We start from the raw sequence: 16,310 nt of genomic DNA, 5'->3' as shown, positions 1-16,310 counted from the left end.
GCAAGCTAGTTGTAACCACCTTGATTGCAACACATTAAATAAGTATAGGAAATTTAACATAGATGCAAAAAAGAAAATTAGAGTTTATTCAATATTTCATGTAGCTTTAAACAACCCTAATTACATTAACAAATTTAAGGTTGATTCAAAAAAGAAAATGAACTTTTATTCAATATTTCATGACTTTGAGAAACTGTAATTACATTCTTTCTCTTCATAGAGACATAGATAAAATTGGAATGATACCGTAAACATGACCTGCATAAGGATGACACACACAATTTGAGAAATAGTCCAAAATTTATTAGCCCCAAGAGTTAGCTCAATTGATTGAGTTCCATGGTTAAAACGCCTTTCTAATGAGAATTCACAAGGTGGACATAACAACCACTAGTATTTGTAAACCACACATTAATTAAAAACAAAATAAAAACAAAATCCTAATTACATTAAAAAAAATTGGTTTTATAACCTACATAAACATGCTACTTTAAAAATAACATCAGTCATACTAATTATTTTTGTCACATTTTGTTGGAAACAAAACTCAACAACAATAATTACATTTTTCATATAAATAAAAAATATAAAATTTATATGAAAGATTTGAAAAGACAAAAAATCCTGAATAACTATTATTTAAAATAATTTTTTTTATACTTTATAAATAAATATAATATTGTCATATCTCCCATAAAACATTACAGTAAAAACATAAAATTTAAAAGATTTAACCATTAAGTTGTTTACAATGTGGTGCTGGCATATCTAATCATAACATTTATTAAGAGCATACCATAGAAATGAATGCAACATGACTCAGCTGTAAGGATATTCTCGGCATATCATTTTGGTTTGTGTGTCCTGTGTTGTCACATTTAATTCCCGTGCAAATGGATTTATCCTCCATGTTTATTATTGTCGGACCCATGGCAAATCGACCCTCTGGTTTCACTAAACATATCAGTTTATAGTTTTGAAGCATTGTTGTTCTCATTATCTGGTTGTAATTTAATTGCCTGCTCCGTTCCTTGGTACGTGGCGTGGGCAGGTCCGTCCGGCCACAACTATCACCTTGGGGTTCACGATGCATCGACGGTGGATAAACAGAGGGGCGATCCTATGGCTGGAATGTTCTCGAAGTCATTCACCTCCCTTTGCCCTGAATCGATGAACCACTTTCTTGATGCATCCTTGGCTTTCGCTCTGATTTTCTGCTTCCAGTCGTGAGCTTTTCTTAGTCAATGTTTCTAGAAATCAGCTGCAGAAGGAGGTCCTTTCAGAGGTTCGGGTCTTAGATTTTCTCCTGACAAGCATACCATGGTGAGTTTAGTAATAGAAGGGTTGTTGTGCCATTATTTATATATTTTCCTAACAGTCGTATACGTTTTTCTCTCTTGAGATATAGTTGCCATGAAATCTAAACATGTTTGCAGTGTATATTCTTGTAAGGAACCTCGGCTACGAGCCCGCAGACTATAGCTGCTGCAGAATGGCGATCGTGACTATCTTGTGCAGAGACACCCTACAAGGGTTTCTATCGGGTATGAGGGTTTTCATTCCTATTATAAGTTTGGCACTCGTATATGGTTGGGTTCTGAAGACAGAGCTTCAATTTGATAACAAATGGGTTAATCCATTTTCCACTGTTTAGGTTAATAAATTTCTGGTGAATACCCTTAAGGGTTTAAGATTTGTATACTATGAATTCTGTTGTTTATTTCAAGAGTTCTCCACTTCGGGTTTTGTTCTAGAGGCTGTTATCATGTACATATTTGTTGAGTTAAGTTTATTCTGTGGAGGGTTTTTCCCTGGTGATAAGAACTATTGAGCCACTTGGCTGACCTTCAGGGGTCACAAACCATGTGGATTTTGTGTTAAGATCATGATTCCGACTATTACTTTATTCCTAGAATTTCTTTTTGTTTATGTAATTATATTTATATCGTGTCGTTTTGCAAATGATCTTTGTGATCCTGGTTGTATACAATCTTAGAATGGTTGCATACTTGTTCGAACGTTATCTTTCTGTATAGAATTCGTCTTTGTTCTCCTTGAAAACTAATTCTCGACTTGCTTGTCTATCTGGTTTGAAGTTGAATTATGTTGGGTAGACCATATGTGGGTATGGCCCAGTCTGACTTTTTAGTGAGACTGTCGCCAGGGTTATGGGGTTTGCAAGTATGGCTACAAGAAAACACTTATGGAACCTCTATAAGTCGCCTCGGCGCCCTGCGGTTCTCCGAGGTTCAACTTGTGGTCGTATTTCGCACTGCATGAGGTTCTTACCTCATTTGCATGCTAATATTCACTTGTGGAACATAATTTAGATTCCCTGTTCGTAGTTTAGTTCTATGCATGAACAATAAAAATAAAGGTTCTCGGTTTTTCTGTCAAGATGGTTCTATTTGTTTTTTTTTTAAGAAGAATATTCGTCTCGATTTTACATCCTCTGTGCATTTTTAGTTATTCACTAGCTTATTTCAAATTCATGAATGTTTCAGCTATAACCTCATTCTGTGCATTTCGGTTATTTGGCTAGGTTATTTTCGAGGTCACAAATGTTTACAATTATATATAATTTTTAGTTTTGAAATATATATTCCAACTGGTTCTGGAATAGAGGGTTTTCAATTTCCTAAGTCCCAACCAAGTATTCAATTTAACAGAAGATAAAGTACTATTATAACAGAAACATTTAAATGAGTACTTCCAATTAATTTATCTCTATTGCTTGTTTTCTCGATACTTAATGAGTAAAGAAAAGTGTTTTCTCTATTGTAGGCTTCAGATTCATCACATTACTGGTAATGTTTCTTGCACAGTAAACCCATTCTTTTCCTTTTGTTCTACGCTACAGAGTGTCTTTTCTAGGAGTTTCCACTTACCTAGAATGTCGTAGATAGGAAAACTCCCAAAGACAGGGAACAACTCTGTTCTCCCACTGCTAGTCAACCACCTGTCCTTGAGATTCGTCTTTCGGGACCAGAATCTCCCCCCTAGCTCACTTGTAGGACTACAGTCCTCAGCAAGTTGCTCGCACTCTGTGCATCGCTATCTGGTCATCACCAGACATAGCCAATCCCCCTTTCTTCCTATCATAATAGCACAGTTTCCCCCCCCCCCCCACTTCCTTTTCTTTGGAAGCCTTTTCAGTTAGGGGAGGTAGTTAGGGTTGTATTTTCAGCAACTGTCTTTTCCAACTTCCCTTACCGAGAAGTTACCAGTTTAGTTGATACTTAAATCATTTTCTCATTTTCAATAATTCAAAATATTATTCAATTCAAAATAGGTAATAACACTAAATACTCAGTTTGTTCTTACAGCGGTAAAATGAGATATTTACATTTTCTTGGGGAAATTACATCTCCCCCTCCTAAAATCAAACATCGTCCCGATGTTTTCTAGCCATGAACAATTCTGGATAAGCTTCTCTCATGAGTTGTTCATCCTCCCAGGTGGCCTCATCTGGCCCAAAGTGCTGCCATTGCACTTTAACCTGGGTGATGGCTCGTTTCCGTAGCGTTACTTCTCTCTGATCGAGTATATTCAATGGATCAACCAAGATTTCTCCTCCTGGCTCAACCTGTAACACACAATATCTTAAGTCAGTTTTCTTCTTTCTTAGCCACAATCTGATTGGTTTATCAGAGATAATTTCTTACCTGTATGTGCTATCAGTTGATTACATGCTTAGGGTCATAGACATATTTTTTTAATACCAATACATGGAATACGTTGTGGACCCGTATATGACTTGGCAGAGCGAGCTGGTATGCCACCGGCCCAACTCTCGCTAAGATCTGAAAAGGTCCACAAAACCGGGGTGCCAGCTTGGCGCTCCCACTCCATTGTAACATGCTCCTCTTAGCTCAAATTCTCACATACACATGATCACCTACTTGGTATTCCTTAAAATTCCTCTTTCGGTTAGCAAAATTATTTTTCCTGTCTTGGGCTGCCTTTAAATTGGACCGTACCTTCTTGACCATTTATTCCATCTCCTTAAGCATTTTGGGTCCCAACATCAGCCTGTCTTCTGGTCCATCCCATCTTGAGGGTCTGCGGCATTTTCGTCCGTACAACACTTTTAAACGGGCTCATTTGCAAGGACGTATGATAGCCATTGTTGTATGCAAATTCGACTAGGTGCAAATAATATTCCCACTTGGTTGGTTGCTGCATTACATATGATCATAACATATCTTCCACAACCTGGTTCACCTGTTCTGTGTGACCGTCGGTTTGAGGATGATAAGCAGTACTGAAATTCAGATGAGTTCCCAATTCCCCAAACAAGGTTCTCCAAAAACCGATGTAAATTTTACGTCTCAGTCATAAATTATTGTTTTTGGTAACCCATGCAGCCTAAAAATATTTTGCATAAAGATATGGGAAATCTACACAACTCTATAAGTAGATTGCACTGGTATAAAATGAGTCGATTTGCTTAGTTTGTCCACCACCACCATCATGGAATCATTGTTTCTTTTTGACTTGGGTAATCCTGTTATGAAGTCCATGGAGATGGTTTCCCACTTCCACTCAGGGATTGGTAGTGGATGTAATAACCAAGCAGGGTGCTGGTGTTTCGTTTTAATTTGTAGGCATTCCAAGCAACAGGTTAAGTATTCAGCTACGTCTTTCTTCATCCCTGACCAATAATACTCCTTCCGAAGTGCAATAATCATCTTCTGATACCCCGGGTGCCCAGCATAATGAATTCTATGAAATTCATCTAGAATCAGGATTTTAATGTTATTCTGATTGCGCACATACAACCTCTTTTTATAATACAGCATGCCATCAACATCCATAGTATATCCTTGCTGATTTTCTTTGCTGGTTAAATTTTGAGCTTGTTGTCCTATTTGTTGATATCTTGCATCCTGTTTTGCTGCTTTTTCAGTCATTTCATCAAAGGTACTTCGCCCCTCGCTGCAAGAAATCTCATAGAGATATTGTATTTTCCAACTTAAAGCGTCCGCTACACAGTTCTCCTTTCCTTTCAGATGCTTAATCTCAAAGTCAAAACCACTTAGAAAATCCACCCACTATGCTTGTCTAGCATTTAAAGTGGTCTGACTAAAATAATTAGTCAAACTGTAATGATCTATTAATAATAGAATTTTTTTACCCATTAAATAGTGATGACACATCTTTAAGGCGTGAATAACAGTTGCCAACTCCAAATCATAAGTTGAATATTTCTGCTCATGTTATTTTAATTTCCTAGACTCATAGGCGATTTCCTTTCCTTCTTGCATCAATACTCCTCCTACCCCTTCGTTACTCGCATCTATACACACCACATAGTCCTTACCCGGATCAACTATACTTAATATAGGTGCTGTGGTGAACAGATGTTTGAGTTGTTCAAAACCTTTTTGACATTCTTCGGTCCATTTAAAGTTCTTCCTTTTTTCGGTAGGGAAGTGATAGGGTAAGCCACTCTCGAGAATCCTTCTATGAACCGCCTCAAATAACCAGCTAGCCCCATGAAAGATCTTATGTCCACCACACCCTTTGGCACGGGCCATTCCATTATGGTCCTTATCTTTTCGGGATCCACAACGATCCCGTCTTTAGAGATTATGTGTCCCAAGTACTGTATTTGTTCCTTCAAAAAGTCACACTTGCTATATTTGGCATATAATTAGTGTTCTCAGAAAGTTTGCAATACCAATCTGAGGTGCTCCTTGTGTTCCTCCATATTCCGGTAATACATCAGTATATCGTCAATAAAAATTAACACAAACTTGTCTAAATACTGATGAAATATGATGTTCATTAAGCACATCAAGGTTGAGGGGGTGTTGGTTAACCCAAAGGGTAACACCACAAACTCATAGTGTCCATATTGTGTTCTAAAAGCAGTCTTGGTTATGTCCTCCTCTTTAATTCTGATTTGGCGATACCCTGACCGTAAGTCAATCTTTGAAAATATTGTTGCCCCTTTCACCTGATCAAAAAGTTCATCAATACAGGGTAACGGGTATTTATTCTTAATTGTCAACTTATTCAACTAACGATAGTTCATACACATATGAAGGGTCCCGTCCTTCTTTTTAACAAACAGTATCGGAGCTCCCTAGGGTTACACACTAGGGCGAATGTAATTTTTGTCCAACAGTTCCTGTAGCTACAATTTTCAGTTCTGTTAATTCTGGTGTGCTCATTCGATAAGGAGCCCAGGATACCAAGGCTGCCCCCGGCACCAATTCGATAGTGAAGTTTATGTCCCTCTTTAGTGGCAGTCCTAGTATCTCCTCCAGAAACACATCTGCAAAATCTTGTATCACCGGGATACTTTCCAATGTGGCAGTTTTGTCTTTTGAATTGGTGTAACCCACTTGGATGGCATAAATCTGACATCCCTTTCTGATACATTTTGCCAACTGGGAAGCGGTTATTGGCCGAATCTGCATTGGCCTCTTAATACCTTGCATCTCCTGCTTCTTTTCGAGCTCATCCCTATAGTGGATAGTTTTTGTTTTACAATTTATAATGGACCAGCGTCTTTCCAGCCAGTCCATACCTTTCAACACATCATACAAACCAAGGGGAAGTACATTTAGATCTGCCATCACTGGCTGTCCTACTATTTTCAAGGGGCAACTATTGACCTTAAGTTATTTTATATGAATGTTTATATTTTAAGTTCATAAATGGATTTATCATTAAAACATAAAATTTTGAAGAAATAATGTTAAGAGAACAATTATATATATATATAGATCTGTGTGTGCATGTGGGGAAAAATATGGGCTTTAAAGAAAAACCATAATAATATGAAGAAAAATAAATAATATAATATTCTAATAAATTAGAAAAAATGATGATGATATTGATGGTTGATGTCCACTGAGACCAAACTTTGGTCTATCGGACCTAAAGAAATGAATTATTTTAAAGATTTTATTCCTATGCTCAAAAAGCTTGGAGAGAAACCTCCTGAGCTCACTATAATTTTGACATCGTAAAAGGCTCGGAAGGTCAGTATTGCAACAAAGATTATGAATTGAGATCTAATGTGGTTGTACCCGGGGCACTATAAGAGGAAGTGATTTTCATCCTCGATGTTCATATTCTCACAGAGATGGTAGATCCTTTCCATCCATGGTGTTTTAGGAACTGCCCAATGCCTCATTTCACTATGGAGCTCATGAGAGTTCGTTCTAATCTTGGCTCTATTAATTTTCTTCTTTGAGCTAGTTAAAACAGAGAGATACTTTTGATCTTCTAGGGTGGGGTTGATGAACTCCTTATAATATCTTAATTTTCTTTTAGCTGCTAAATCTTTCTCACACCACATTTTTTCTTTGAACTTAGAAGTAACAATATTTTTAATGTTATTAATGTTTTGCAATGCAACATTTTTGTTGTTCTCCCAATGGTTTGATTAGGCCCTGGTGTCCTTATACCAACCTCGTTTGAGCCTTAGGTGGTTTTGGCTGGAATTTAAAGTTAGGTTAGGAAGTCTATGGTCTCCTATGTTATTGAGTTTGTGCTTGTACAACAGAATCCTAGTCATAGCTAGGCTCTGGATAGGGGAAAGACCCACTTCTATAAGGAGAATATGATAGGGTGTATTGCTTTTAATTTTGAGGTTATACTTTATAAAACGCTTCTGGCTTTGCTCAATATTTCTCCAGGATTCTGTAGAGATGCTGCAACCGGAAACCTCACATCCATACAAGATATCAGGAGTGACTAAAGTTTCAAAGAGGAACTTCTTTCTATCCCACATTAAAAGGTTTGTTGTTTTACAATTATTTTCAAGACCAAAATAAGCTTTCCACCCCCATTAATCCTTTTCTCAATGCTATAATTCTAGTTGAGCTTGTGATGAATATCAATTCCTAGGTACTTGTAAGAAGATACTTCCTCCAAGTTACTATTGTCATACATAAAATTAGCGTAAGTGTCCTTCTTGGATATGATAATCATAACTTTTGTTTTGTCAGTGTTAACAGTCATACCCATGGCAGAGCAGAAATCCTTAAGAATTCTAGGTTTCTTATCAAGACCAGATGGGCACCTTGCGAGAATAACAATATCGTTAGAGAAGAAGGATGATGACTATCCCAGCTAAGATCGTGTCAGCACACCCTATTTCCTCTAAACAGCTTTCTAGCTTGTTGATGTAAATGCCAAATAGGGTAGGGGAGAAGGGGCTAAAATATATAACCATAATATTTTTATTACGTTGTTAATATATTATTATTAATGTAATAATAATAATACAAATTAATGTTATTATGAGATTATGAAATAATAATATAAAATACTATGAGATTAAAATTATTAATGATATATTGATATTAATTTAAAAATATTATGATATTGAAATTACATCATAATAGTATTATAATGATAATAATACTATATTAATGCTATTATACAAAGTTACAAATTAATATTATAATTAATTAATTTTAAGTTAATAATATGTATTAATTTTTATTTTTAATTAATCTTAATACTAGTATTCTAATATTAAACGTAGTGTTTGTTGTGAATTATGCAGGAGTGCGAGGGAAAGAGGAGGAAAAAGGGAAAGATAATCTATGGAGAAGGTAAGGGGTAAGAATATGGTAGAATTTAAGATTTTTTAAGGAGGGAAATCTAAGTGTTTGATTTTAATGTTATTTTAGATAGAGGAGGAATGACCTGTTATAGAGTTTTATGAATCAACATTTCGGATTACCAAGTGAGTCCATCATCAGGGGATGTGTCAATAGATATTCTAAAGATATTAATGATGTATCCATGAGCTATAATTTAGGGTATATATATAGGTTATGAAAAAATAATATAAGAAATTTGGTCGGCCATTATTTGATTAGTTTGTTAATATTTAGATTTTTATTTTTATTTAATTAATTATTATTTGTTTAATTAATTAATTAATTATATTATTTATTATTTATTAAATTAATTACTATATTTATTAATTTTTTTAATTATTTAATTTGTTTGTATAATTAATTAATTAATTAATTAATTTGTTTTATTCAATTTTTTTTAATACATCTATTTTTTGTTTCATTTTTATTAATAATTCTTAATAGGTTCCTAAATGGAATGTCTTATACAAAATTTAAACCCTTAAAGATTTGGTGAGTTAATTCGCTATAATTTTATATATAATTCTAGTGTTAATTTCCAATTGTTTTAATTTGAGTTATTAGGCTATATGCTTAATTTAAATTCATATGTTACTATAATATTATAATTAATAAATTATGATTTTAGTTTTATTTCAATATTATCAAATGATTAATTATGAAATAATCAATTATTTATTTATATGTTCATATTTGTTTTTGTTTTATTGTTTAAGGAGGATGTTATATAATGTTTTCTTGTTGTTTTGCTTTTTATTTTATTAATTTTTTTATAATTTTTAATGAGAGAGGAGGGATTAAATTGTTATAAGGGATATGAATTAACTATTGATTCTTTAATGTTATTGTTTATGTTTCATTTGTTAGAGTTTTTGATAATTTCTAAAACATTTTCTTAAATAATAGTTTTTCCACAATAATTTAAGTGTTTTAAGATTTATATGGTACTTGATTATGATAGATTGTCGAGTAAAAGCTTAAAAGTGTTCTTTCATTCTGATTCCATTTACCAACTTGATTTCTCATTGATGTTATATTGGTAGTGGTGAGACCTCCAACTTTTAAATAAATAATTTTAATTTATTTATTTATTTGAAAAACATATGCTCATAATCTAGCAACTATGTCTAGATCTTGTAATAGTACTAGATATCTATTAATTCTAAATGATCTATAATATTTTACTTCTAAGTGATCTATGATATTTTCATAAAGTTTTCAATAATATTACCAAAATATCATAAAGTTTTCAATAATATTACCAATGCCCTCGAAAATGTTTGGTTCCAAATATTTCCGAACAAATCCCAGAATCTCATAAAAGACCTAACATTATTCATGAAATTTGGACCATTATTCACGAAATTTAAGATATGTATGAAGCTAGTGGATGGATCTGAGTACAAAGTACATTTAAATTTAAATTGAGAACATAGGCCAAACATTGTTTTTTAAGTCCTCGTTATATCAAACGGAAGCCTGCAATGGACATAAAGTACGGCGTATACAACATCCTTGTCAACGTATATCACTGTTGCAGCTATGCAGACCGCGATGGAAAAACTGCAAGTCCTCCGGATCATGACAAAGCCTCTACGTTCAGATCAAAACAATGACCAGGGCGGTTATCATCCCTCAAAAAAGAAGGCACTGCAAGATGATCAAAACAATGACCAGAGCGGTTATCATCACTGCAAGATTTTCTAATACTGCAATATGGAATTTGAGAGTGCTAAATGTGGAATTTTCTAATACTGCAATGTGGCTTTAACTATCTCCACATTGCAATGTGTTAATGTGCTACTTTAACACACAATGTATGTGGCTTTAAGATATATTTTAAAATTCTGATATATCTTAAGACAAATAAATCTTAAAAGTAGTAGTCGATACATATACTTTTTTCTGAAAACTCTATATTTGGAATCTAAAATAGTCTACTCTATATGTATTTTTCATGTGCAAAACTAACATAAAAACATATAGTTATCAAAAGGTTTTAAGAAAAATAGAAGCTTTAATGTATTTGCAAGCCAAACCACCAAGTTGTTACAAAGGTTTTAAGAAAAATAGAAAGCCAAACCACCAAGTTGTTACAGGTTTGTTAGAATATCGGCCAAACATTGCTTTTTAGTCCTACCTGGATCAAACAGAAGGCCTGGATCCGTACATTCATTAATTATTGAAGCCTGCAATGGACATAAAGTACGTGATATACAACATCCTTGTCAGCGTACATCACTGGTGCAGCTGTGCAGGCCCCAATGGAAAAACTGCAAGCAAATGTGGAAAACCCTGCAGATCACGACGAAGCCTCTACGTTCAGATCGAAAGTTTCAGCGGGGAGATTATCATATGCATCCCTTGAAAAAGGTGTTGCAAGATGATTAGCAGGTTTAATGGGTTGCTTTCCCTTTTCCTCGCAACTGCTGCTCCCATTCTCCTTCCTGGGAAGACTGTATATATCCTTTTGTGCAGATGTTGTATGCTTGCCTCCACATTTACAGAAGTCCTCCCATTTGAAGGAGGGTAACGATGGCGATTTAGTTTTCAGAACTTTAACACCCAAGTCTTCAGCAGACATGGATTTAGAGTTCGAAAAATCCCAGTCCGCGTGCCCGGTTTTCATATAGTGAATTCTATCTAACACACCCACAAATTCTTCGAAATCGTCTCCAGAACTCTCTAATCCGGTCCGCTGGCGTTGGCTTTTGGCCTCCACTTTATCTGTTTCACTTTCTGAAGGCCAATATTGAGCGGAAGCACTTGGCTCCAACTCGAACACTCTTTTGGATGAGGACATGGATCCAATACAAACGCTTACTCAAACTTCAATCGCACAACTGAAAGTAACACTGATATCTACCGACAAAAATAACGAAATTTGGGAAGGTAAATAACGAAAGTTTCTCGTTGTTCAGAAACAACTCTCGAAAATTTGATAAGAGACAACGTATATATATAGAAAGAACGGATTAGGTGAGACAACAATGTAGACACAGTTTGTTCGACAGAAAATTGAGCATATCAAGAAGAAAAATACGGGACCGCAGCGTATGAATTATGCATGCACGTGGCCAGAGTCACTCCCCTGTTTGTCCAATCAATATTATTAGAACACAGGATTTTTCAAACCAGGCAGAGGGAAGGACCATTTCTCTCTGAAAAAGCTTTCGTTTTGCAATAACTAACGTCACGAAGATGACGCAAGCATTAAATTTCGCTGAGTACAGCATTGAAAATGGAGTGACAGCCACTCTCTCACATTGGCCGAACAGATTGAAAATGTAGTTAGAGCCACTCTTTCATATTAATAAAAGGGTGAATACTTTCTAAAACTGTTTTTATTTGGTTAAGATTTTTTTGTAAGTATAAAGAAAAAGCGAAAGGCTGCCCTTCTGAACCTCGGAGGATTAATTGATTAATTATTTCAAGTATTTTTTAAAACGGTTTTTATTTGGCTAAGACTTTTTGTAAGTATAAAGAAAAAGCGAAAGGCTGCCCTTCTGAACCTGGGAGGATTAATTGATTAATTATTTCAAGTTGTCCCCTTCCAAAACAAATAAATTAATAAATCCAAAACTCCATCACATTCATGCTCGAGTTTTCAACCCTTCGCATGAGATTCCTCTGCACCGTGTTCAAAATATATGTATGGTCGCTTTTAAGAACCCTTGAATTATATTTTAAAACAGTTAGCTTGGGTACAATAAAACAGAGCGTTTGACCAGGGGTATGCCATATTTACCGTAATTAGGTCGGAATGACATGAATGGCAGCAATTGTTTTGAGAAAACCAGAGGAATACAGTTTAGGAATGACATGAATGGTAAAAGAAGGTCCAGAGTTTCATCACCGAAGAACACAGTTTTGAGAAAACCAGAATTTCTATCAAGAAAAATACTAGACAGTCATCGAAGCAAAATTTCTCTCTATCAAATTTAAATTTGATGTGGAAATTTATTTTAATTCAAAATTTAAATGTATGTTGAGGAATTACATTTTTTCCCTACAGTATGTCATAACAGTGTTTTAATTCTAATATGTTTTATTTATATTTATGATTTTTAATTATAATTTTTTCCTTTCTGTTAATAATTTTTAAGTTTTTCTTTATTACTTAATAAAAAAAACTTCAAAATTTAAGTGTAATATTTAAATATTTATAGTGTAAATATTCAACAATGTGTTTTATAATAGTGAAACAAATGAAACTAAACTATCATTAACTTTTATAACAGTGAAACAAATGAAACTGAACTCTCATTAACTTTGAGGCTTGAAACAATACTGAAGTTTTTCCTTAACGAGGGATCCTCTATTGTTTCTTCTCACATGAGAAGTGACACAAATAGTAAATAAAAATTATGACTGTGTTGTAATTGCTATTGGAAATCACCTTCTCTCTATTTACTTACAAGCTGTAATGCATTAAATAAGCATGAGTAAGTTTACATTTAATATTGATGAAAAAGAGCAAATTAACATTTATCTATTATTTCATATATATCTGAACAATCTATCATATTTACAAAATGGTTTTATAAATTAAATAAACATCCTACCTTCATGAATTAGAGTAACTCATATCATAAAGTTGTCTTCAAGTTTGGTTGGAAAAAAAACATCAATAGTGATTGTATTTTTTTTTATAAAAACCGTAGAAAATCAACCGCAAAACCAAATATGCATCGCTTTTCTGAGCCACAAATCTTATAAAATTATAATTGAAATCTGAGAATGGATGGCCCTTTTCCATGTACAAAGTCCATTTAATCCTGAATTTATGTAGAACTACATGGGCACAACATTTTTATTTTTTTATTTTTTCCAATATGAAAAGAGATATATATTTATACATATATATATATTTTATGGTGTAAAATTATATATAATTGTATATATCAATGGATAGAATTTGGGACAAGTTCCATAGTCTCAAGCGTCATACATATTATCTTTTTAATTTACCTGCCTAAATACCCAGTTCTATTTGTATATACAATATTAAAGAAAACAAGTAATGTCTAATAATTACATGCTACTTCATGCATTGTTTGTAATAGGTAAGATATAATGTGAAAGACACTACAGAGAAATCAGTAGATAGAAGAGCAAAAGAAAGTGTAAATCCATTAGAGAAGCAAAATTTGAAATCAGGAAGAAGTGTTTTTATCCTGGTAATGGCAGCTCCCAACAGCCATGCAAAAGTAAGTGTTTTTATCCTCGTAATGGCAGTTCCCAACATCCATGCAAAAGTTCCCCATCTTGACTTCAATATGCAAACTATCCAGCTTGTCCTGTAATCTTTTCTTTGAAATCCATCTACAGCGTGATTGAATTCTCTACCAATGTGTTGTATCGTAGATAGAGTGTGAGAATTCCAGAGGTATGTGATTTGTTGCAACCAACCTTGTAGTGAGGGCTGGAATATTTTTGCACGGCCATAGACCCAAGAGGATTGCTCACTCATTCATATGCCCACCACCCAATAAGCATCAAGGAAAGAGAATATCTAATAAAAGAAAGAAAGTAGCTCATTGGGGTCTAGTTAAGACAGTTATAACCTCTCCTCGCGATAAAGAGGAGCCAGAACAGCATGACTTTCTAAAGTGAGTCAGTGAACCGATACGAATGATAGAGGCAGTTAACCCATAATCAATGATGATCTTGGAATCTCCGTATATGTGGATTTTAGGAATGTTCAGGGAATTTGTGACCCAGAGTAATCCCCATAATGCCATGGCTTCTGCCCTTGTATTTGTGCCCTTGCACGCACCCCAATGAACCCAAAAATCCTGATCTAGTGAATGTAGGATTAAGAAACCATATCCACAGCTGCTTCTTTGAGATGCACCGTCAAAGAAACCAGCAGGATATTCAATCTTCAGGGATGTTTGTGTTTTTATTTTTTTTAGTTTCCATACCAAATTGTAAACCAATAGAGTGTGTATTTCTGACGTGCTCCATCACCAGTGTAGTTCTTTCTCTGAAGTTTTTAAAGATAATGTTATTCCTCCACCTCCAGATCTCCCAAAAGAGAATAGGGGGGATATAATGCCAGGTAATATTTTGTTGGCTCCACCATTTGAGACAATAAAAAATACAAGTGAATTGAGAGGATTGAAAACCAAATACATTAGCAAGATTATGCCAAATTTGAGAAGCAAGAGGGCAAGTTATGAAAAGGTGGACGTTGTTTTCTTCTGCATTCCTACAAAGCACACGTATCCCTAGACCAAACCAATTTCTCTTCTAGAGATTTTCCCATGTTAAATTTTTATTTTTCCAGACTAACCAAAGGAAAAGTGTGATTTTGGTAGGAATATTTTTATTCTAGAATTTAAAAATCAGCACATCTCTTGTTGTAGTGCCTCCTGACAGCAGAGAATATGATATGTATCCACCACCATAATATTTTCACCCTTCATTTTACCCCTCAAGATGATCATATCTCTATCCATATCTCTGCAAATTCTAGCTAGTTGAAGCTATGTTCGAAGCCTTTCCCATCCTAGTGTAGCCTGTCCATTCAATCCCAACTCCTCAGACCGTAATTGCAGGTTCGAGTTGCAGGTGCAACATTAGGGTTTTGGCACTGATGTTGTGATGGAGTGTTGCTGGTTGGCATTGATGTCAACCTGCTTATGGTGGCTCTCATGATGGAGATGTTTGATGGTCTAGGCTCCCATGTTCCTTTCAAAATTTTGGTCATCTATGCCTCTTTCTCTTGATTATTATTGAGATGGTAGTACCTTATGTTGGTGAGTTACATCAGTCTCAGGAATTCTCTAGAGAGTCATGACGTATTCTCCTGAAGATGAGCTACTAGGTTGATGACCATGGTGGTTCCTGTTCTTGCACTCATAATCGTTTTCCTGTTCTCATAAGGTTATGGCATCTTGTTGTGAGTTTTACACATGATTCCATGGAGTCATAAATGCGTGGAATGTGTGTGGAAGGAAGTCCAAAAAATTAGGTAGAGTTCTATAGTGAATTGGCTTGATCTCCCTTATCCTCTTCCCCAACCGCATGGAGACAAGCTCAAGCATGTGGTTGGAAGGCTCGAACCGAGATTTGGCAGGATTATGTGTGTCGATGCAATTGAATCCGGCAGTTATGTGGGTGTGGTTGTGGCTTGAACTAGAAATTGCTCTGGATTCCTTGAGCATCTTAGTAATTTTGCGTGATCAACACCAAGGTAATTACTTGTGGTTTTAGAAACTTATATTGGCTTAATCAACAACAAAAATAAGTGTATTTGAAGTGTGAATACATTGATCAAGTGAGTAGTGGAGAAGATGGAGCAAATTATTTAAATAGATGAGCAAATCCATCATTTTGGGGTTACTAAGTGCACATTTTGGAGAGCAGAATTTTTTGTAGAGACAAGAGGTCAATCTACTACAATAAAAGAATATTTGGAGATAAATGGTATAAATTAGGACATCGGAATATGCATGAAGTAGCTATCGTTTTTTGATTGAGAGGTAAAGTTCAATTTGCAGTTGGTGACAGAGTTTGTGAAGTTGTAGCATAGATAATATAGAGCTAGAATGTATTGAACTAGAGCTTGATGGCTGAGAAATATTTAGATCATGTTCATATTACAAAAATGGAAGAATAGTTGATGAGGATGTAGATCCTTGGTTGCATGTTTGACTTATTTGTATTTGCAGG

General features: G+C 34.7%; 1 protein-coding gene and 1 non-coding gene across 2 annotated transcripts; one reads left to right on the top strand and one right to left on the bottom strand.

Annotated features, from left to right (window-relative positions):
- Nucleotides 1-205: 205 nt before the first annotated feature.
- LOC149213854 (U6 spliceosomal RNA) lies at nucleotides 206-304 on the top strand. Its single transcript, XR_016251722.1, has one exon. It is a non-coding gene; the product is annotated as a U6 spliceosomal RNA (small nuclear RNA).
- A 5,800-nt stretch (nucleotides 305-6,104) lies between these two features.
- On the bottom strand, nucleotides 6,105-6,587 carry LOC149213853 (uncharacterized). Its single transcript, XM_089389183.1, has one exon. The coding sequence runs from the start codon at nucleotides 6,585-6,587 to the stop codon at nucleotides 6,105-6,107; it is 483 nt and encodes a 160-aa protein (XP_089245309.1).
- Between the last annotated feature and the right edge of the window lie 9,723 nt (nucleotides 6,588-16,310).

This window comes from Pinus tabuliformis, chromosome 1_1 (genome assembly GCF_031772625.1).
Source record: "Pinus tabuliformis cultivar Carrire ecotype Pingquan chromosome 1_1, CPIR1, whole genome shotgun sequence".
NCBI lineage: Eukaryota > Viridiplantae > Streptophyta > Pinopsida > Pinales > Pinaceae > Pinus > Pinus tabuliformis.
This window is presented reverse-complemented; position numbering and strand designations above follow the sequence as displayed.